This window comes from Ochlerotatus camptorhynchus, unplaced genomic scaffold (genome assembly GCF_037179485.1).
Source record: "Ochlerotatus camptorhynchus isolate MF236.1 unplaced genomic scaffold, CSIRO-AGI_Acam_v1.1 ptg000358l, whole genome shotgun sequence".
Lineage (NCBI taxonomy): Eukaryota > Metazoa > Arthropoda > Insecta > Diptera > Culicidae > Ochlerotatus > Ochlerotatus camptorhynchus.
In genome coordinates, this window is record NW_027040846.1 from 488,647 (window position 1) to 512,174 (window position 23,528).

Genomic DNA, 23,528 nt, shown 5'->3' on the forward strand with positions numbered 1-23,528 from the left:
CCGTTATGGTCAACACGATCCTATCAGGATAATGTCTTCTCGGTTTAACGATGTTAGTGGACAATTTGACTTCAATGTTTCTGCTGCCACTTTTCAACGCCGCCTCAATGCACAGCGGTGAGTATCTGTCCAATCACTGCTACTTCGAAAGTGTGTATTACCTGCTGTTTTTTTATTGCATGGTCCTTCTACAACACTACGTCGAGTTTTCAACCCTCCGACGCGTGAGCTGTGACGCATTTGCAGATTGTTGTGTTCAATTATTTTAGATTATTGACTTAGCTTTTAATATGTTTGTCATTTGTATTCATTTGTATTCAACGTATTCTGTGTATTGACTATTTGTAATTTTATTTATTGTTATATGTATGAAAAGACATGGGGTTTTTACGCCTCTTTGAGCCAACTGAATGGTTTACTCAAAGAGGCTTTTCCCCATCCTAGATTTCATTGAGACTGAAAAAAGTCAGATGAAATAAGAATAAAATAAATAAAAAGATATATGCAGTCAGTGTTGTGAAAATATCAAAAGATCTAATCTCACCAATGTGCATAATCTCATTTGAGTATCGTAAACCAAAAACTCAACACGCAAACAACAGCCGATGATATTACAAGCTGTGATACGGTTGCTATGATATCATGCTAACAAAACTCCCCGGCTACAATTCTCACCAAACTGTGTTGAGTTTGAGCTTCAAGATTTTTGCTGTACATCCGAAAACGAAACGAAACTTCCATCACTGCTGGCAGCAGTAACTTCGTGTCTGCCATCTGTGAAGCGTAAAGAAAGATAGCAAACTATGCTTTCTCTTTCTAAGAAAACGATGTGCAAAGGAATCATTTTTGTGGTAAGTCTACTCGTGGCTGCAATTTTACATGTCTGAATTGTCTCGCAATATCAAAAGAGCTTGTAAAAACAATATCATGCTTGATATTTTGTTCCAATATCATGCGTGATATTGGGAGCCCTTGAGAGCGAAACAAAATCATTTGAGTGAGGATTATGCCATCACTGTATGCAGTATGCCTGGATAATACTGATATCAAAAAATATCGTTATCATCATTTAAACAGTGACAGTTATTCCGAATCACCGGGTAAGCCCTCAAACTTCTTATAAACTCAACCGCTCAAGCTCAAAACTGTACCAAAAAATCGTGAGTATTTGATTTATCAGATCAAAGACTGTGATGCATTTTCTGGAAAGTTACAGCACTTTGAAGTTTTTTGAATAGTCATCAAAATTACGGTGATTATGTTGTTATTGCCAGTGTTGTAAGTCAGAAGTTTACATTATATGCAATCACATTTAAACATTTTGCGATGTATTTTATTTTTATATGCGATGTTAACTTAATCTGTAGCAATTTACGATTCTGTATGTGCATTTTTATATGATTTGTGGATGTCTGGATCCTACGGAATCCTAGAAAGGACTTCCTTTGAGAATTTCAAGGTAATTCTGAAAAGAATTCAATGTGCTCTGCAAAGAACTTCTGGTGAACTTTATTAAGAATTTCATGGAGTATTCCATTGGGATTGTAAGGCCTAGGAGCACCCCAAAGGAATTTATAAGCCAAATTTGAAAGGAACTCTGAGGAAAATTCAAATGGCAATTCGAAGGGAGCGTTGTCAGCCCCGACGTAGTGGTTAACATCCGTTCCTCTCACGCCAATGTCACATGTTTAAATCTCATCCCCGGACAAGCCACGAATGACCCAAGAGTGTTAAAGTGACAATCAAGAAATACAAGGCATACCTGACCATAACTTCACGAGAATTCTGACATAAGCTCTAAATAACTCCTGACATTAATTCCAAGAAAATTTCTATACATATCCCAAAGAAATCTCAGATCGAAAACAGTTCCAATGGAGTTTTGAGGAGAATATCAATGCTTGGACAACATACTAGAAGAGATTAATTAAGTTCAGAAACCAGAAAAGCATCCATCGGAAACATTTCTCAAATTGCTTTAGAATTTTCTTGCGACTTCTTTCGGGTTTAGATTAACTGCTTTTTACTCAGAAGATATTTCCGACTGCTCTCAGAATTCGCTTCCAACTTTTCCAAATGTGTTCATTCGATTACACCGGAAGTTTCTTTTATTTTAGGTCTTTCTGGCTTCAAATTCCTCCCAAAGGAGCATAAGAATTCAATATTTCATTTGGTACGTTTAAATCAGAAAAAAAAAACACATTTACACAACTCCATACGGAATCATAACTCATAATAATCAAAATAGGAAAGCAGACACTACTAATTTTTATTTCAATTTTCGTACTATTAATTGTACTACATACTCTTTTTTTTTATATTTGTTTCGTTAGTTGACGAAATAAAGAAATCAGAAATTCAAAGCGGAAAAAAAGAGTGTAATAATCATTTCATGGCTTCTACACAACCAACAAATCATGCTGAGTAACATAAACATCAAAAGCTCATTTTCAACTATTTAATAAACTGTATAATCGAATTTTTCGAAGCTTTCATGCTGCCAACGTGTTTTGTTTTCCTGATGCGTGCTCTTGAAGTTGATTTATAACCTTTACAGTGCTTCTTCCTCAAAGCTATACTTAGAATACATAGGGGAAATGTATGTAATGTCGGCCTAAGTGTCCCAAATTTGGGCGATGCCATGATCTGTGGAAATCCGTTAGTTAGGTACTTTTGTACGCCAGCAGCGGGGAAACGAGCACATCTCAGTAAGAGATTCAACTTTCCACCACCTAAATATGGAGAAATCGGCAATCAAAAGAGCAATTTATAAGCTTATTAATACGATTCTAAACACTTCGTGCCCAAAAAAGTGTTGATGAATCAGGATCAGGGTCAGTGCTGAGATTTGTCATTGTCATTGACAGACTTTTGCGTGATATTGACAAAATTGTTCATCACATAGATCATCGAGAAATGGAGAGTACTGTACAACGAAGCCAAGGGTGATGAATTGGCGCTAAACATTAACGCTGTTGTAACGATTTTATAAATACAGTTTTAATATAAGATATACCAAGCAACAAATTCATTACATTTTGCAAAATAATTACTCACCTGGGGGAGAAAAACTTGACTAAAATATAATACAATTTGCTGATACCAACATTTTTGCCTTTCTTGATATCACTTGAAATTGATGTATCAAAAACTCATCATGCTACACCTCAAATCACATTAGAATTTTACTATAAGATCAATGGTGGACATATTCAGACCCAATGATCACAATGGCCTCTTTCAGATTTGTCCCCCGGGAAGTGGACAGATTCTGACATGCGCCGAAATGCATCGTGCGATTGAGGTATGGAACTCAACATTATGATTAGTGCAAGTATTTATATTGATTTTCCTCAACTTAGAGCTTACCTGATCCTTTGAAAAATTTCTTTGTGGGTTTATTCTCGGGTTCCGTTTGATTTTTCTCGATTCTTTCCACATTTTTACGACTCTTATTCAGGTACAAAACGGCGAAAATGGCTGCTTCGTTTTAACTTGTTATATTTGAACATCTGCAGAGTGAAAGAGACCGCAAATTGTGTCTGCTGGACCAAGTTTGTATGATATTGCTCGTAGCTCACTGAAAAGCTCAGGTTCTCACGAGCAGTTGTACAAGTGAGAATGAATGCCCTCTCCAGAATGAAGAAAAGTGAGAAACGAGAACGAAAACGATTATGAGAAAAGGTTGGTAGGAAATTCACCACTCGTGCTTCTCAGCGATTATCGCCTCTCAAGTCAAGTGAAAAAAGCTTATTTTCTTTGGAACCCTGGTCAGTATACGATTTGCAACTTTCATGGAATTCATCAGCGAAACAAAGCCGGGCAAAGACTTATAGAAATGGTACCATAATGTTTGCAAATTTAAATGCAGCCCTATGCCTTGTTTAAATGAGCATATATTAGTTCAAACTCACAAAAATATGTTAACAATAAAACCACAGACAAACAGACGTAACTCTTTGAAAAACTTGTTCTTGAGTATCTAGTATCTCAAAACATATAACCTCAGTAGCGACATCTATCTGGCTTCTCGCGGAAAACCAGCTTGCTCGCTAACTCGTAAACAATATTGCATAAAAGTTCTATAGAATATATAGAAACGTCAAAGTGATCCGATGCCAGCGCTGCGGCGAGTAGTTCGCGGAACTGATAATATTCAAATCAACCGTTAAATGCATGAACGAAGATACACAATGAAGAGTTACGTCTGTTTGTCTGTGATAAAACAATTTGATTGACGTTAAATTTATTGAAATACAGTGTTCGATTTTTGATAGCCCTATGCCTTGTTTAAACACAGATAAAGGACAAACTCAAATGAGATTTATCAGTTTAACTGTCATAACTTTGCAACATTAAAATATAGTTATATGATGTGACGTAATTACTATATAAGAATTTTAAACCAGTTTGTTGTATGAAATGCAATTTTCCCTTCCGGTTACTGTAAATAAACATTATTCAGTAAATATGTAAATGAAAATTGGTTGTACATGTGTGGAACCTAATTTTGAATGGGATAGGAACTGATTTTTTTTTTTAATTGAATGTCCTCTTATTTGAAAACTTTGAATTGTTTTTTTTTTTTTTTTTTTTTTTTTTGAAAAAAAAAATAATTATAAATCAATAATTTTGTAATTATTATTTAAATTATTAGGTGGAAGAACAATATCATAACCCTACGTCAATAATGCGGTCGTGCCCACATAATGAGGGTTCAACTCCCACTCCAGCTGGTAGAACTTTCCGTTTGTTTGATTATTCCGGACCTTTTAACCTTTTAGGTCACTCGGGTCGTTCATATTTTCGAATACAATTTTTGTCTTAAATTATAATGGTATCTTATACTCTAGACACTGATTTGAATTTTTAAATTGAAATTTGAATTTTCGCTTTGATGGCCGACCGGGTCTTCATCCTATACGTTGAGATACATCACGGATTTCGCTGCTTTTATGGCATGTTCCTCCCATCTCGTCTGCAGGAACTTGATTGTGTTGAACGTCAGTTGAAGCGCCACCATGATGAGTATCATGGAAAGATTAAGATCGTTGTTCTCCAGAAGTCCGGTATGGACCTCCTGGTTTTCCATGATTGTAACATCTTGATCGCCATTTTGGGATACTTCCTTTGTGTTTTTGTTTCCCATTTTGTACGTCTTACGTTGAGGTTGTTGTTCGCTGTGTATTGATACTGATACGACTGATTGCTGTGCTGAGGAGTATGGCTAGTTTAAATATTGTGGTCAGGGTTGCTTCCACTCACTTGCTATAAAAAAATATTATTCGGAATTAAGCAATCATTAGATGCAATAATGCTATGTTGTACTTGTAAGTAACAAGAAGAGGTAGTAAAGTATGTGTTTGACTCATAAAACCTGTCAATTTCGCTTTCAGAGCGTCACAATTAGCGATCTTATGGTTTGTCAGCGTTCACTCAGAGTAGCCTTGTGTAAACGAATAAGTTCAAACTCACAAAATATGTCATCAATTTAATAGACGTTAAATTTATTTAATTACAGCGTTCGCTATTTGATAGTTTTTTCTTTAAACACAGATAAAGGATAAACTCAAATGAGATTCATCAGTTTATCTGTCATAACTTTGCAACATTAAAATGTAGTTATATGATGTCACGTACTTACTATATAAGTATTTTAAACCGGTTTGATTTAGGAAATGCAATTTTCCCCTTCGGTTACTGTAAATAAACATTATTCAGCAAATAGGTACCTGAAAATTGGTTGAACAATTGGAACCTAATTTTGAATGGGATAGGATTTGTGTTTTTTTAAATTGAATGTCCTCTTGGATATTATATTTAGAAAATATTTGTTTTAGATTTTTTTTTAAATCAATAATTTTGTAATTTTTATTAAAATTATTATGCGGAAAAACAATCTCGTAGTTCTTCGTCAATAATGCGGTCGTGCTTGGAATACAACGATTATTTTTTTAGCATCTTGACAGTACCACATAATGAGGGTTCAACTCCCGCTCCAGCTTGTAGAATTTCCGTTTGTTTGTTTGTTTGTTTATTATTGACCTTTTAACCTTTTAGGTCATTCCGTTCATGTTTTGGAATACAATTTTTGTCATAAATTATAATAGTATCTTATACTCTAGGCACTGATTTGAATTTTTAAATTGTAATTAGAATTTTCGCCGGGTCGGGTCTTCATCCTATACGTTGAGGGACATCACGGATTTAGCTGCTTTGATGGCTTGTTTCTCCCATGTCGTCTGCAGGAACTTGATTGTGGTGAACGTCAGTTGAAGCGCCACCATGATGAGTATCATGGAAAGATTAAGATCGTTGTTCTCCAGAAGTCCGGTATGGACTTCTGATACGACTGATTGCTGTGCTGAGGAGTATCTGCCGTTAATCGCAAGTCAGTCCCATCTGCATTTTTATCAATTTTGAGCTAGCATCATTATTCAGTATATCTTTCTATGCTTTTTGAGATGTGCTTTTGAAAAAAGGTGGTTTGTTCAAGAAAAATGAAAAACAATACCAAGTCAAATTGTCCCACAACGAAAAGTAACCGCAAGTCAGTCCCATTAGAAAACAATATGTTAGAAATGTTAGACAACACATCGCATCATGAGATTTGTCTCAAGATAGATTTTGTCCACTTCCCCTAGGGTATCTGATGTGGCCAATATAGTTCTTACGATATTCAGTTTGGCCACCAATCGATATGGCTTTGAATTCTCATGTAATTTGATGTATCGCTTGAAGGATTTTGATTTTGATTTAAATAGGATTTACCACTTCCCCGGGGATACCTGGAACTTATTCGGGTGTGGCCTACATGGTGCTGGTCACTCATCATAACTCTTATTGATCTTATTTTTGGATTCTCATGTGAATTGATTTATCTCATGGTGGGTGTGGCACGTTTATGAAAACCTCTGGTCTGATGAAGACCCATACTCACCGGAATATGTTCCGGCCATTGCTCTGGAACCAGCGGAACAAATCCAGAAACATTCAATAACGTTCTATGGAACCGTGGTATCTTTCTACTGTTCAATGCTGTGCTAAACTAATGCAGCATCATCATGGAATTGTGACTGACTTGCGGATATTTTTCTCATTGATGTTAAATGTAATCGCAAGTCAGTCCCACTCAAATTTTTGCCATAAAATAAAAATTTCTCGGTGATTTTCCAATATGTTTGGGTAAACATGGATGCATTCTATCAAATTGTACGTTTATTTTTAAATTTATCCCTCCAAAATAAGTGTCAAATCATAAAACTTGCAAAATCTTTGAACGCCGTTTCCTCATTTCCATTTACAGATGGGACTGCCTTGCGATTATGGCCATAATGGCTGGGTTAAATATTGTGGTATTGCTGACTTCGTGGGTTGGAATTTGGCTCATGATGATTGCCAATTGGCAATTTTTGCAAGATTTGCTTTTTCGATAAAATGAATCACAATGAAATTTGACGGCGCAATGTTCAGTTCTTTTCTTATGTAGTCAAATTTGAGGCAGTCTATGAGTATGTGTTTTACCCTTGTTTTGGTGCCACAAGTAGTGCATCTGGACTCTGGTTATTTTCGAGCGAAGTGTCCGTGGATCGCTCTGGTGTGTCCGATTCTGAGTCTTGTAATGATTTGGCTCTCTTTTCGTTTGAGCATATTGTTTTTGATTTCTCTGAGATGTTCAATATTATGGTGCCAAGTATGTTCCCACTTGCATCTGATGTGGGATTGGACAAGTTTTTTGAAGTCATCATTAGGAGTGTTGATATTGTTAGTTTCGGTTTCAATTGTGGCTTTTTTAGCTAACACGTCTGCTTTTTCGTTTCCATCGATGTTTATGTGAGCTCCCGAGCAAAGTCGGTTAACAAAATGAAAGCAAATCGATATTAAAGATTGCAGTTCCTATCATAATGAATACTCATTTTGATTTCAATTGTCACGACATTAGTCTGATATCATATTGTGCTTTCATTATGCAGTCAAGACATTTTAAATGAAAGCAACTTAACTTGAAGTTCTGCTGTTAACGTCTTGTTTAAGATTTAAGTTAAGCTTATCTGTCGTTGAACTAACGATTATTGTTTATTTGTTTTGTGTTAATTTTAGGTCATTCGCAACCAACCCGAGGTGACATTTGAGCTCAAGTCTTTCAGCGTGAGAAGCTTGGATGCTAACCATTTACACCAGGCCCGTATTCAGTCAAACATTATGAATGCAAAATCAGTAATCAAATTGATTTCATTGAAAGCAGGATTAGTTTTCCGTTTGCTTCAACAGTGTAAAATTTTGCTCTCATTTTTGATGTGTTAACCGTTAAGTCAACCAAAATGAGATCAAATTGAGTATTCAAAGTAAGTTACATCATAACAGCAAATTCTGATTTCAATTTGATCTCTAACTTTGCTCGGGCTGGCACCCAGCAAAGTTCAATGTGGCGTGGGTTGTTTGTCATTTTCGTTCTGATTTCTTGAATCCAGGGGTGGTTTGAATTTAGGTTTTTGATAGCCATTAGAGCACTTTTAGAGTCGCTGAATATTACCTATAGCAGATCTATAGCTTTGTTGATGGCATATGTTTTTGCATTGAATATGGATAAATGTGGTGGTAGGTTGATGCTGGTTTTGATGTTCTGCGAAAAAAATCCGCATCATGTTCCTTGGCTGGTTTTCGATCCGTCTGTATAAATATGTTTATGGTGTAGATATCTAGATTCTCAGATTTCTAGGCAGCATGCTTTTTTCGCTGACGTTGTAAGTGAGTCGTAGATTTCTAGGTTTAGAACTTTCGGTAAAGTGATTTTTTATTCAGAAATAAATCGAGCAGAGATTTGCAATAGGCAAAATCATGTTGATGAATGGTTAAATTCCAAAGTATCAAAAATCCATAGCGAATTGTACGATTTTAAAAAGCTTGTACACCTCTTTGCGAAAACAATCATCGTTCATACAATTTAAAAAAAAATGTGTATGCACCTTGTACACTCATTATATATTTTAAATTATGTTGTTCCCATCGATCTATCAGCTTTTGATGCACAAAGTAGATTTTTCAGTGTTAAATTTACTGTGAATTTATGGAATTAAATCTTTTTGATGAAACCTTGCACTTGCTGCATAACGGCAATATATAAACAGCTCTCAAAAGGTTTTCAGAAAATGAACGATTCCAATAGTTAGATTCAATGAAAACTGGACCAGTAGGAAAAACTTCGCCATTGTAAAGGGTGTCCACGATGAAATTGCCACACACAAAATTGATTCGCAAAATTCTAGTTTTCATCCGATTGCCATCAAATTTTCAGGGATTGAGAAATAACTATTAAACTTCATTTTACCATTTTACTCGTATTTTATTTACAGTCCATACGGAAATGCCCGCACCTTGGCCTTAACCCCGGCCATAAGATTCTGCACAACCTGTGAATCAACCGTTTTTTGCATGTAAACCCATACTTTCTTCAGTTCCTCGACTGTCTTCACTACCTTAGGTCGTTTAAGAAGGTGCTGCTTCATAATCGCCCAGTACTTCTCGATGGGGCGGAGCTCCGGAGTGTTGGGAGGGTTGAACATTTTCGGCACGAAATTGACCTTATTGTCCGCATACCACTTCAGCACGTCCTTGGAGTAGTGGCATGAGGCCAAATCCGGCCAGAAGATTGTTGGGACGTTGTGGGCCTTCAGGAGAGGAATCAGCCGCTTCTGGAGGCACTCTTTTATGTACACCTGTCCGTTCATCGCGTCCTGGGTCACGAAAGGTGCACTCCGCTTCCCGCACGTGCAGATGGCTTGCCAAACCAGGAATTTCTTCGCAAATTTGGACATCTTCTGAGTGCGGACATGCTCCGGAACGCTGAACTTATCCTTGGCCGTGAAAAACAGGTTGCCGGGGATCTGTTTGAAGTCGGCCTTCACATATGTTTCGTCGTCCATGATGCAGCATTCAACTTTCGTCAGCATGTTGAGGTACAACTTCCTGGCACGGATTTTGGCGGACTTGTTCTGCTTCTCGTCGCGATTAGGGGCCTTTTGTACCTTGAACGTTCGAAACCCAGCCTTAGTTTTGGCCTTCTGGACAAAACTTCGGCTTAGGTGCAGCTTCTTAGCCACATCCCTAACGGAGGCGTTCGGATTTCGGTTGAAGGCCCCAACTACGCGGTTGTGATTTTTGGTGTTGTACGGAATACTTTTTCCTTCACTTCTGGGCTTCCGATCGGTGGTCAACCGTTCCTCGAACCGCTTAATCACTCGCGACACCGTGGAATTCGCGATTCCCAACGTTTTAGCGATGGAACGATGCGAGAGATCCTTGTTCTCGTGATGAATGCGCAAGATTTTATCACGCACGAACTGTTCTTTCGACTCCATTTCCGCGAGTTTTGATCACAGGACTTTAAAATTTGCAGGATGTAAATAATGTACTATGAACTAAATCCACCCAAATTTTCATTAAATTCTACCCAACGGTTAAAAAGTTAGAGCAATTTCATAGTGTGGCAATTTCATCGTGGACACCCTTTATTGAAAGCATAACACTAAAGTCTTCGAGAACCCATTAAATTACGCAGAGTCCCCCGTAGTGTCAATCTGGCTTGTTGCACTAATTTGTCCAGAAAAGCAAAATTTAACGATAAAGTTGCATCCACCAATAAACTAGTCCAACATTCCTTTCAAGTTCATGATTAACCATATTTGGACATCGAAAGCCACCCACCAATGCTGCGGAAACCTACAATATCAATTTCAGCATTGATAAAAAGTTCGCGATATGCTAAAGTAGCGATATTCAGAACAACGCACAGCAATTTCTCCATTTCCAATACGGCGTACAATCTCCCATCGCGCAGTTTCGCGTGCATATCGTACATTCATACAACAACACACTATAGGTATCGAACGAATGATTTATCTATTTTCATTCCATTTCCATTGTGTCTCCTGCTTCTCCTGCTGAACCTTCGGGCCTTCAAAAGCTCAATCGGATAAACCACCCGATATGCTGGTGCTCGCCTCGATGGATCGCATCGTGGACGTTATGGAGAATCACGATGACTATGTTGCGCACCTTTTCTGGAGCCCCGACGGCAAGCAGCTAGGTGAGAGATATGCCATTACTCATACATACTGTAGGATAAATACTGCAAATGACAAAAGCAACAACAACAAAAACGTGGGGATGTTCAGTATCTCACATTAACTCCATTGGGGTTCTTTTCCAGCTAGTGCCGGCTGCGACGAGTCGTTGACCATTTGGAATTTCTTCGGCACCTCGCCCAACGGTTTGCAGAAGGGCAGTCAACATCGGAAACGTAACAAGGAATCGATGGGCGGCTTCGATTATGGCTCAAACCTCTACAAACCGATTCGCTAACATAACAACGGGAAAAACTCTAAACAACAACCGCCATGTTGACTGTGAAGAAAGGTACAAACTGAACAAGAGATACATAGCAAGGTGCTCCCGCGGGGGCCTCCCGGTTGTTTGTTTTTCCTATGAGATATGACATGCTACAAGTAGGAACCCGCCCAGAAGCACCTCCAGCGTGGCACGAGTTTCCACGAGGGGACAGTACGGAAGGGAGGGGCCTCCGCCCTGAACAACAGCAATCACCAAACCACCACACCGCCACACTATTTTACTATCATTAGTGCACGACAGCACAGCCGACGCTGGACGTCGTCGATGTCGTTGTCTTCACCAGCAGCAGCAGCAGCAGCAGCAGCAGAGGGGCAGTCGTCAGCGATATGCACTGGCAAAAGCCAGATGTAAAACACAGGAGAAGGTAATTAAATTAAAAATATAAATTCTAATTGAAAGCCACCCACGCGCGAAAGTGCCCGAGGTATGGCACCTCCTTTGGAGCTCCAGGGCATATCGGGGAGCTTGGGGAGAAAATTTACATACAAATGATATAAAGGCTACGGATTTACATAAATGCATATAATATTTTACTACAAATCAAACTCTTTTATTGGCGTTCATCTCTTTGCTCCGGCACAGAGACTTCGTTGACGGTTGAGGCTTAGCACGAGGAAGGTAGTATGATGTATTGTTGGAAGTTGGATGGTAGGAGTGTAAATAATAACCGGCAAGTGAGTAAAGAGAGGAATTGCCGAACAGCAACGAATATCTCGATACCTTGAATTGGTATGGATGAGCCTGACATAAGAGGTAAAATGCCAAAAAATAATACCAAAAAAATGTTCCCACAATACCATTCCAATAACAAATATTGCAATACCAAAACAATACCACCCAGGTATTCTTTTGGTATCCAAATATCAGTTTTTGGTATTTACAAAGTATTTTTCATGTAATTTTTGGGTATTATTTTTTGGTATTTTACCTCTTATGTCATGCTGGTCAATATCAAATTTTGGTATCAAATCAGAATTAGGTATTCATTAGTTATTTTCTCCTGCTCGGAAAGCGTACTTCATCTTGTTACCGCAAGACTTGTTTGAAATTGTTTATAAGGCAAAGGCAAATGAAACAACAATTGTATGTATTTCAGATTAAGATTAATAAACTGAAGAATGTTATCAGTAATTGAAAGTCGAATTAAATGTTTATTTAGAAAAAGAAAAAAAAAAATTATCGTTATTTCGAAGAAATATCCGGATATCATTTTCGTCCTCCGTTTTGTCAATCTTAATCCATCATCTCATCATTTGATGGCATGCTTGGCATACACAGTTTTGCTCAAGAACTGCTTATTTGCTAATAACTTTGCACAGAGTTGACGAAACATAGTTCTGTTTAAAGCAGTCGATAGAATAGAGTTTAAGCTTTTTATAGGTTTGTAAAAAAAGGAGATTTCAATTATTGTAATAAACTGTATTTGATTTTGTGTTGCAAAAATGAAGTGAGAAATGCTCGCTGCACATCTCGGACTTTAAATGTAAAAATTAATTGGTGATTCAAATGATAAGATTCACCTACTCGTTGCATGTCTACAGTAAATTATGATCGTAATCTATCAATTAGTTTAAAGAAAACTAAATTTCAACAACTGAGTGAAAAGTTATTAACAAATGAGCAGTTGGTGTGTACAACTGTGCATGCTAAGCATGTCAGATGGTACATATGATCACTTTCCGCGCAGCATTTAGCTTCCTCTTTATGATTGCTCAATATTTCTCAATCATCCTAATTTGGAGACAATTGCATGTAAATGTATGAGCAATGATGACCGTACCATTCGTTTGACTAGATCAAGCGAAATTTACTCGAAGAACCAAATTAATAGGGCTTGTGATTGCCAATCCATTATAAGTGTGCAAATTCTGGTGAATCAGTATGTTCAATATCAATAGTGGTGCCCACCACATCCTTACTTTCATCGAAAACGGGAAGGATTGATTCCTGATGAATGTGGGCGTCTTAGTGGAATACCTGTATAAAGAGAGAGAGAAAGATTAGTAATTTCCATTTAATTCCACTACCTTATTTGCTTATCCTTGACAGATACGCGTATCTAGAATGTGCAGACTTCTTCAGTGTCTTGTACTAATACTCGTCTGAAGAAAAACATCGCATTTTACCGAATATATATAGATACATTTTCACATAAAAGATAGGTGAACTTAAATTTAATTTCCTGTAGGAGCAGGTACTCCGCTGCTTACTCGTTGATGTGTCCTAGGTAGTAACTTGAAAAGCCATGTGTGTGTCCATTTCCTTGATCCCTGTTGAGTAAAGTTGAATTCCGTTGTTTGTTGATCTCGAGGCTCTCGGCAACATCCAGTTTCCATGGTGTAGATACGGTTCGTAAAATCGTGATGTCCTCGGTCGATAGTTGGTGGGCCTCTGTGAAGATGTGTTCTGCAACCTTTGATTTGAGATCATATGTTAGGCGTTTTTCCTCTTGCTTTTTGGCCTTAACAACCTCCACTATATGTTCTTTAAATCTACTAAATCTACGTATACTTTGTTACAATGATTACAGCTTTTTTATATACACATGCTTTACCTAAAACATTAACTGGGTCTTTAGTGGATCCATGCAATGATTTTAACTGGTTATGTCTACTGGTGAAAACTAAATCTTATCCGAATTGGTTTAACGGTGGTCTTAGCCCACAAGTAATATCTTGATCAAATGGAACGGACACTTGTTTCAAGGGTTCAGGTGCTGCGGTGAGGGTTGTAAATAATCTCCTTTGTAGAATTCTCGCTTTTTTATCAATGATTGCCTGGATTGTGGCACATAACATATGTAGAACTGCATGCAAAATAACTTTCTAAAAGTTGACCCCTTTTTTGTGTTGCCTCAGTGGTATAACTGGTATAGTTGGGCATCGATCTGTCAAAACAAAATTATCGGGATATCGACACTGTGCGTTCATAAGAACCAATGTCGAAAACGTAAACAATGGCTTCTTTCGTATATTTCTTGTAGCTCAAAGTCATTCCATGTAAGCCATCAATTCCATCGGATAGGGGGACTCTCCCTCTACACAATTTACGTGTAGTTGACTCAAGTGGTGTTTCATTCTCGGGAAATTCGCAGAAAAAGTTTACGTGCATTAGCTCTTATGAAAGAAAAGCAGATATATGGTTGTATGCTCAGTAACCATTGACGTTGACGACGACCCTGCAACTCTTTACTCCTTGGTAAAATTCCATATGCATCTGAAAATATGTGCATGAAATCTAGCGGACATTGTCTTATCTCTTCACTCCACCATAGAACCAGCGAGCCACCATCTCTTCACACAAAGCTTGAGAGTATCCTATGCGTTTTTCATAGGCGTGAAAAGGTAAAGAAATGTCTACCAGGTTTCACGCACAGACTGACGATTGCGGATGGGATTTCACCATAAGAGTAAAGAGATATACACAGCAAAAAAATAATTTTGATTTCACGTCAAAGTGGATGCACTACAATCATGTCGAAAATATGGTGTAATATTACTTGCTAAAAAGGACAAAATTATCATTAATACAATGCATGAACTGACATTACGCTGCTTTTACTGCATTTGTTTATTTATGTGGTCATAAAAATTACATGAAATTTTCGACACGATTGTAGTGCATCCACTTTGATGTGATATCAAAATTATTTTTTTGCTGTGTAGAGTGAAGGCGAATTTAAAATTTCCAGGGTAATGCGCGATGTCAATCATACAAGGTCTGGCCCAACTGACTTATTGGTATTACAAAGTTGAAGGTGGTGTTCGTATTTCACCCAAGAGTTTATCTTTTTACACGAAACAGCGGTTGCCTGTGATGTCACGACTGCTGTTCGCAGTATGGAATGTTGTGCTGACGTAACGTCGTCATTCGCTTGCGCAGCAATGTTTACAACATTTCTGCTCCTAACACCAGCAAGCTGTCTGCTGTTACAGACCTTGTATGATTGACATCGGATATGCGGCCTTTCTTTTTTCGACCAGCTCTACAGGGGGCTTATCAAATGTTTTTTTTTTTAAACTAGCATTTTCAAGCCGGTCAGAAGCCAATCAAGAGCGTTATTAACCAGTAATATTGCATATGTGCAGATGCAATATTTCTTAGTCTCTTTGACCAGATTGAATTCCATTCGATTCATTGCGTAAATTGCGATAGTTGAATGTAATTGAAAGCAAACAATTCGAAGATTTTATGTTTGCGTTGAATTGGTGTAATTAAACATTTTATATGAATAATATTGTTCACTGTGCTATTAGTAAGTCAACTTATGAGTGTCATGAAATATTCTGTTGACATTAATAAACAGTTGAAATTTTTCTAAGAAATCTTGAAACATAGCTAGGGTATGTGTGCCAGTTTTAGGCCCTAGTGGTCGTCGAATTGACCATATCTTAAATTTCACATTTTAACATTCTTTCTAAATTTGTTTCGATACAAGGTAAGAACATGTGTTTTGGCAGAAATCTACGCAAATAAAGCCATTAAAATTTATTTCAAATATGGCCCTACCACCAAAAACTGGACCACTAGTGTCAATACTGGTACACTTATCCTATGTAAAATAGATTCAAACGATTACTTTCGTTTGTAAATAGTGCTTATTGTTGCTAGAAAATATATCCGTTTGCTTCCTTTGCCTTTTCGATCAATCTTTCCACGTTTTTAGTTCAAAAAAATTGGAGTAGATCTTTTGGTCAAAACATTTTCAATTGGCCGCAGCCTCGGCCGCAGTTGAGAAGCATATGGAAGATTGAATCCTTGGGTATTACAAGTAAGCACTCAATTTGATTTATCGTTCTGCTTGCGAAATTCTTGCGAATGGAACGATGGTCAGCTCAAAACACTGCAAAATTACCGCATAAACCGGGACACTTGTTGCAAAATGATGCTGCTTCTCTTTGGACTTCAAAATGTATGCAGTTAACTCCTAATTTGCGGAGTCGTATTTTTCCTCCTACGAATCCAAAATGAAATCAAAGGTTGATGCAATTGGCTCTAAAAATTTAAAAAAAGTTTAACGAAAAAAAATGGTTCATACATTTTTCTTCTAAGTATACAAAAAGATTTAAGATAAGAAGAAGTATGGAAGTAGAGTCTCCCCACTTTTTTGCCATAACTACAGAAAAACAATACGTATGGTTTACAATGACATTTCAGGATTAATCGTTGGGTGGCAGGTTATTGCATACAAAAAAAAAACGAAAAATTTATACTTTTTAGATTGCAAACGTTAATATATTTGTTTACTGTGTGACGCGAGGTGAGGAGCTAGCTATATAGTTATAAATAAAGGACGTAAATAGTTAAGGAAAAACCAAGACATAAGCACAAACGAAGTGACAGACGACTAACTGGCGAAGAAATCAATTAAAATAATGTGGTTCGCTGTAATAAAATTTTCATAGAAGCTTGTGCCATCAGCCACTAGATGGGCTAGTATTTTTGTTTTGATTTGAACATAGTTGATTTTGTGTGCAATACGATCTTTGACAGTGTGCAAAGAGTGTATCCTTTTGTCATTTTTTTATGCATTTCTGTTTAGAGTAGAGTGAAAGAGATAGAACCAAAACATTCTAGTACATTTAGTGTTGCCATGTGGTACAATCCATTAGTAGTGTTGCCATGTGGCACAATCCAGTAGTAGTGGTGTTGCCATGTGGTACACTGAAAAATTGCATTAGCAGGTGCGTCACCAAAGTTTTCGAGCTGCTCCGTCTGTCATTTCGTTTGTGACATAAGTTCAAAAGTTCTAAGACTCTGAACCATTTGGTGGATTATTTTAACTTTTGGTTAAAATTTGACAGATGGAAAGTTATCGATTAACCCTGCTATCCGAGCGGGGTTATTTCTGACAGACAAGAAGTTAAATGTTGACAACCGTGGCTGAGTTCTTCTCGAAAACCGGTTGTTACTACGCCGATCGATTCGGCGAACCCCTCGACTTCCTGTGAGTGATGAGAAGTGTGCAGCGGGACCCGTCACTGATCTCGCATGATCACCACTGCATGATCGCTACGTCATCTTCGCTGTCGTGATCGCGATCTGTCATCCGTTGATGACTTGCCAAACGTGTATAGAAGACAAAAGTAGCTCGATAGAAAGAAAGTGAAAGTGAAAATTATTCTATGCTTAATATCTAAAAGTTTCCTTAAAATCTAGTTTCTCAACCTAAGCTAACCTATCTAGTGCTTAAACATAGTTGTTTTCCTGCAGTTAATAAAGAAATCGACATAAGGTGAGAAGAACAAATTACAAATACCGAATCAAATTACTGACTAGTGTTCTTAAATAATAGGTTACATCTTTAAATAGAAATTTAGGAGAAACTGCTATATTATTCTACAAACTACAATTAAGTCTATATTACCGAACTAAAAGGTAAGGGAAAATTAATTAATTTAAAGATTATAAGCACCCGTTTGCTAATCAATATTTAATATGCAACAGCTGAAACTGCGCAAGCTAGGGATGCCTACGACGCAATCGGATTTATGTTTGAAGAGGTGTTGAATTAGCAAAAGTATGTCGTAATTGATACCCGGTAATTTATACTAAATTTAACATACTGAAATCCTTTTAGGAATTTATAACACCGTTTACTCTCGGAATAAATGTTCATGAATTCGGTAAATTCTGGCGACGTCCGCAACTTTTCTTCGAACACCGGTCGATCGACAGCACAGGGATTTTCGAACATCAAGAATAACTTTCGAAATGTCACTTTTAACCACGAGTTAAATTTAACTCGGCAAATGGTTCACAGCCTAAAAAGACAGAGAATTATAAACCACGCTATAATTATTTTAAAAGAATTGACTACCCCCTTGATCCCCTTTCTCATTTTACAGCTGGTATAATAAATTTGACAGATCGATGCCTTTCTATACCACTTGAAATCACTTAAATGGGGTCGATTTTTGATTATCGAGTTCCACATATGTTATGTGATTGTGGTCTCCTTTGAGTCTCGCTGTTTCGAAGATGTACTGTAATTCCTTAACCTTTCCTGTATCGCTGAGTGGAAGAGTCTGCATCCGATGAATCATGTGGTGGAAAGCGGCCATTTTCTGCTGGAACGAATGGTTGGAAGTATAGGGGATAACTCTTTTGGTGCTTGTTGGTTTCCTGTAAATTTCGTATTCAAGCGAAGATGATGATGACGATTCCCTGATGACTAAAATATCGAGAAATGCGAGTTTTCCGTATTTTTCTACCTCGTGAGTGAATTTGATATCCTTGTGAATTCTTTTGATCTCATCTAAAATTTGTGGAAGAGCTTCCCTTTTAACTACGCTGAAGATATCGTCAACAAACCTCCACCAACGGTTTGGTAATAGTCCTTTCTCCTTAAGAATTGTCTCCAAGTTGGCCATGAAAAGTTCACACAGGAAGGGGGATAGGGGGTTTCCCATTGGGGCTCCTTTCGTCTGCTTGTAGAAGTTACCTCGGAAAGAGAAGTAGTTATCTTCCATACAAAGGCGGGTCAGCTTAAGGTACGTTCGAACCTTGTTTCTCCATGCTGCATCCTCTCGTTGTGTTAATAGCTAGTCCTCCAACTGGTTGATCGCTTCCTTGACCGGTACGCTGGGAAAAAGAGCTGTGACGTCGAAAGATACCATAATCTTGTCCTCGTTGATGTCTCCTGAAGATTGTAGTTGCTGGGTGAACTCCTGGGTGTTACTAACGGCTTTACTCTGGAACTGATTCGGCATACTCTGGAACTCTGTGACTAGCCACTTCGCTATTTTGTGAGTGGGGGAACCAACTGCAGACACTATCTCTCGATTTTCATTTCGCGGTTTGTGGACTTTGGGGAGTCCTTTGATCCTGGCTAGAATGGGATTGGATTCCGTTAAACGGCCTGCTCCATCTCCTAATATTGATTTGCAATCATTCAGTGCTTTCTCCACGCGTTTCACTATGTTGTCATTTGATTGTCGTAATCGTCTTTGTCCATGATAACGACCGCGTTGTCCTGCTTTCACATAGTATACTGCTTTACTTTTCAGCTCCTTTACAATCCAAATTCCGGGAAGGATTGTTAGTATGACAGACGTTGCGGCTCGAGTACACCTCTGCATCTCCACATCTATCATGGGAAGGCAAGTAATAAAAGGTAGCAGATCAGGATTTTCCAAGATATGTTATGTGATCGTTTGTTTGCATTACAACCCTAAAAACTCTGTTGAACGAAGGAACCCATAATCTTCGACTCAATATGCAAAAACGGTCACCACTAGCACACTCAGCCTCTTAAAACAAGTATAGTCGAGTTTCCAATCGAGTTGTTGTTTTTGTTACAGTCACTTTTAAGTAATTTGGTCACTGATCTCTAAAATGTCACTGTTTCGAACTTAAAGCTACTAAAGTCACTTTAAAAAAATAGACTTTAATGTCACTTCTTTCAGGTTAATCTTTTTATTTGTATTGTCCTCAGTCGTCTGTAATGTCTGAATATGTTTGTTTTCATAAGCCACTTGCCCTAGTAACATATTTTTCACTGAACAATTGTATTTAGTGTAATGTTCAGTCACAATCAAGTAACTCCAACTAATTGTTTGATACTTAGATGGTTGCTTCAATAGTTTTCGTTGCCTTTTGAGCGAGCTTAAATTTTTATTCGATGAATTTAGCGATCAGTGATCTTAGTTAAAGGGATATTCAGATGATCTACACTGACCAAATCTAATAAATTGACTTAGATTACCTATATCATCGTGGATATTAAAGGTACCACTTATATAATCCGATGAGTTTTTATAAAAAAATGTATTATGCTTTTTGTGTTCATTGGGGACTCTCTTAGGTCAATTGATAAATGCGCAGATGTAAAGCTAGATCATGCTGAAGGTGGCTGGGTTGAAAAATGTCTCAACTTCCCTGATCATAGAGTAGGATTGTACTTGTCAGTAAAGGGCTGTTCATAAACTACGTAAATCATTTTTGATAGAAGATAACGGACACGTAAACAATCGAACATACATTGTTTTAAAAATTTGTATGAACCGTAGGCACTTGTCAACCCCCTTCCTTATAATGTCTACGTCCCCTAAAGGAAAAATGGTACAGACTTACACGGTAAGAAAAAAGAACCCAAAATTGAGTTCCTTTCACTCATCACGTGGCTTCCGTGGGGCTAGGTAAAATTAAGTTAAAGAAGAAAACTCAATTTTGAGTAATCACCAAGTTGACAAAAAAATAATAAAACGGAGCAGACTGGAACCGAACCATGGACGTTGAGATTACGGGGCCCGTGTGTTGACCACTCGTCTATCAACGCTTGTGAAAATGAAATGGTTAAAGGCGCATAAGAGCAACCTCAATGAAAATAAACTTATAATTGAGTTCATTTATGATTACTCAATAGTTGAGTAAATTTTAACCAACGCCGCTTTTCTGATTCACTCAACGGCGGACCTCAAATGATAGAACCCAACGTTGAGTTTTTTTTTAACTTAATTTTGAGTATTTTTTCTTACCGTGTAGAAAGCTCTCAATTAACAACTGCAAATATACTCAAAGAAAACTAAGTTGAGAACCGATGTCCCACTGGGGCGCCAAAAGAAGAAGTTTGTTTGTAGGTCTTCAGGAGATATTTGAGGAACTTCAGAAAACACGTTTTATGGAATTCTAGGTAATATTCATTGGAATTCTAGGAAAAATTGAAATCAAAAAGGCTTCTTCAATGCACCCTCAATGTGTAGAGTGCGCTAGACGAGTTCGAGAGGAAATGGCAACGAAACAGTTAGTTCACATCAGCATAAGGATTTTTAACAATGCAAATTAAATCAGGAATTTTTTGACGCAGGACTACGTCTGTGATTTCTATATGGCACTTTGTGAAAGCCAAAAATGTAACATGTAACGAAATTATGAAAGATTTTGAACGTTAATAGCTCAGCTGTCCCTGGACAAATTTCAATAATTTTAGCACCAATCGGTCAGAAATATTTCTACGCATCGCTTTTCAACTACTATAAGAAACTATTGAAAAAGTGGTCAATGTCAGGCATTGTCTAAAAGCGTTGAAATAACTAACAAATCCACCAATTAGTAGTCCAATCAGAGAGTCGTTAGTAGACGAAACAAGTCGAAGTGGCAATCGCCTCTTATCTTCAGGTGTGTGCGAATAGGGAAGATGCAATTGCGTAACATTTTGCACACTCATCGCCATATTCAGAACCACACGCCCCCAACGACCACACAAAATGCTCTCCAGAGTTGTAATCTTGTAACCAAACTTGGAAGCCGGCAAACACATTTATTGATACGTTTGTTGTTCTAGATGATAGAAAAGCATAGCAAAAATAGTGCGAAATAGGTTAGTGAAGTGGCCGGCGCCGGTGGTGTAGTGGTAAGCGTGACTGCTTTCTAACACCCCGATGGGTCTGGGTTCAATCCCAGCCGAGGTCGGTGGGATTTTTCTGAGGCATAAAAATCCCTGGTCACGTCTTCCTTCGGAAGGGAAGTAAAGCCGTTGGTCCCGGCCCATGTGTGTGTTGAATGGGTGCGATATCCTACGCAGGTGTGGAAGCTGCCTTCCTGCACATTCGATTGCCGTCAATGGATGGCAATCGATGTCCGTCGGTGATTGGCACTAGATTGCGGAACAGAGACCGACGTTAAATAAAGGAAAGAAAGGTTAGTGAAGCCATGGTCATCAAAAGAGGAAATCGATGAAGAGAATTGACCTTCACCCCTCTGCTTCTAAGCCCTTTAATTCAGTCGTTGTCATAGCAATGAAAACTAGCATTGCACCGCTTTTGGGTCTTGGGTTACACTTGCTGGCTACAATTCTGCTGTTCGACATTTTCGAAGGACCACCAAAAAACATGAAATTGTACTATTTTCTAGGGATGCCTAAAAGTTCACTTATTCGATTAACGATTAATCGTAAAGATTATTCCAGCTATTCGATTAAATATTTGTCGATTTTTCAATTATTCAAGCGCGTAGCCGACATCCTTTCTTTTTTCTATTCGTTTGATTCAACGCAGTAGAGACAATAAATAAAAGTACTAATTGATCTGAACAGGCATAGAGATGAACCATGACGTGAAACAGGATCATAAATTCGTCGAAAAAAAGTTTTAACCGTCTTTCTGCTACAGGCTAAGATTTACCAACTTGTTGAGAGAAGGAGTTTAACGAGAAAAACTAAAAAGGGGAGGAGCTTTAGCTGGGTGGACACTGATATTCTATGGCCTCCGAACCTGTCGCAGTTCAGCCCCTGTCCAGCAGCATACGGGCCGAGACTCTTTCGAGTGCCCAATCATTGAACCGAAGAATATAGGATTGTCCGGTCCGATTTGCTGTTCCAGCTGCCTACACGTCATCATCATCTTCCAAAGGCTTTAAGCCTGTACTACCATCGGCCCTTTTTAGGGCCAACTAGATTTTCCAAAAGAGATAAATTTCTGAACATGTCCCAACTAAAACATATCAAAAGGATCTTTTCAGGGCAATCATAGTCATACTAAAAAAGTATAAACAGAGAGAACACCGCTAAAATTCCTATTCCTGCAGCAGTTAACAAATAACATTTATTATATAAGATCACGTAGCCCTACGTATCCATTGCGTACAACCCCCTAGGGCTGTCCCTTGTAGTGTTTTTCATAATACCCGTTTCACAATGGATGAGTCCACCTTACTTAAAACAAACAGCCTGCCAAGTAGCTAACAGCAGTCAGTAGCTATCCTGTGCCAAGTCCACTCCCTAAGCGAAGCACTCTCTTCCTTGCCAGCCATCATCTTAACCACCGTTTCATAAATACATTAAACATGAGGAATTAGCTGAAGGAATTAATCATATCAAAATCATCTACTGTCACTGAGCTTCCTCCGTGTGCCTACTTAAAAGACCCTCTCGATATATGCGCATATATGCAAAAGATTCACCGGTCATTGATAATGCAAACAGCAGCTCAACCAAGCAGGTAGGTAGGTAGGTAGGTAGGTAGATCCTATCCCCATCAAGTCTACATTGCAAGAAAAGAAACCAAACGAGAAATTGGCCTTCATTTCTCTTCCAAGCGGAGAGCACAATCTCCACGCGAGGCTCATTCTTGAAACCAATGAGCTTTAATGAACATCGCGCGCCTCCTTCCCCCTACATC

General features: G+C 38.1%; 2 protein-coding genes across 3 annotated transcripts in view; one reads left to right on the forward strand and one right to left on the reverse strand.

The window, feature by feature from the left end:
* LOC135709354 (uncharacterized) overlaps positions 1-10,347 on the reverse strand; it is a 465,653-nt gene extending 455,306 nt beyond the window's left edge. The window contains exon 1 of the mRNA XM_065231664.1: positions 9,202-10,347. Within this exon, the coding sequence (XP_065087736.1) occupies positions 9,348-9,950 (603 nt within the window). The 5' untranslated portion in view covers positions 9,951-10,347 and the 3' untranslated portion in view covers positions 9,202-9,347. The remainder of the gene's footprint in view (positions 1-9,201) is intronic.
* Positions 1-12,102, forward strand: part of cort (cortex) — a 175,730-nt gene extending 163,628 nt beyond the window's left edge. For both annotated transcript variants that reach the window (XM_065231662.1, XM_065231663.1), the window contains exons 6-7: positions 10,964-11,086; positions 11,210-12,102. In XM_065231662.1, coding sequence (XP_065087734.1) covers positions 10,964-11,086; positions 11,210-11,361 — 275 coding nt within the window. In that variant the 3' untranslated portion in view covers positions 11,362-12,102. The remainder of the gene's footprint in view (positions 1-10,963; positions 11,087-11,209) is intronic.
* The last annotated feature ends 11,426 nt before the right edge of the window (positions 12,103-23,528 follow it).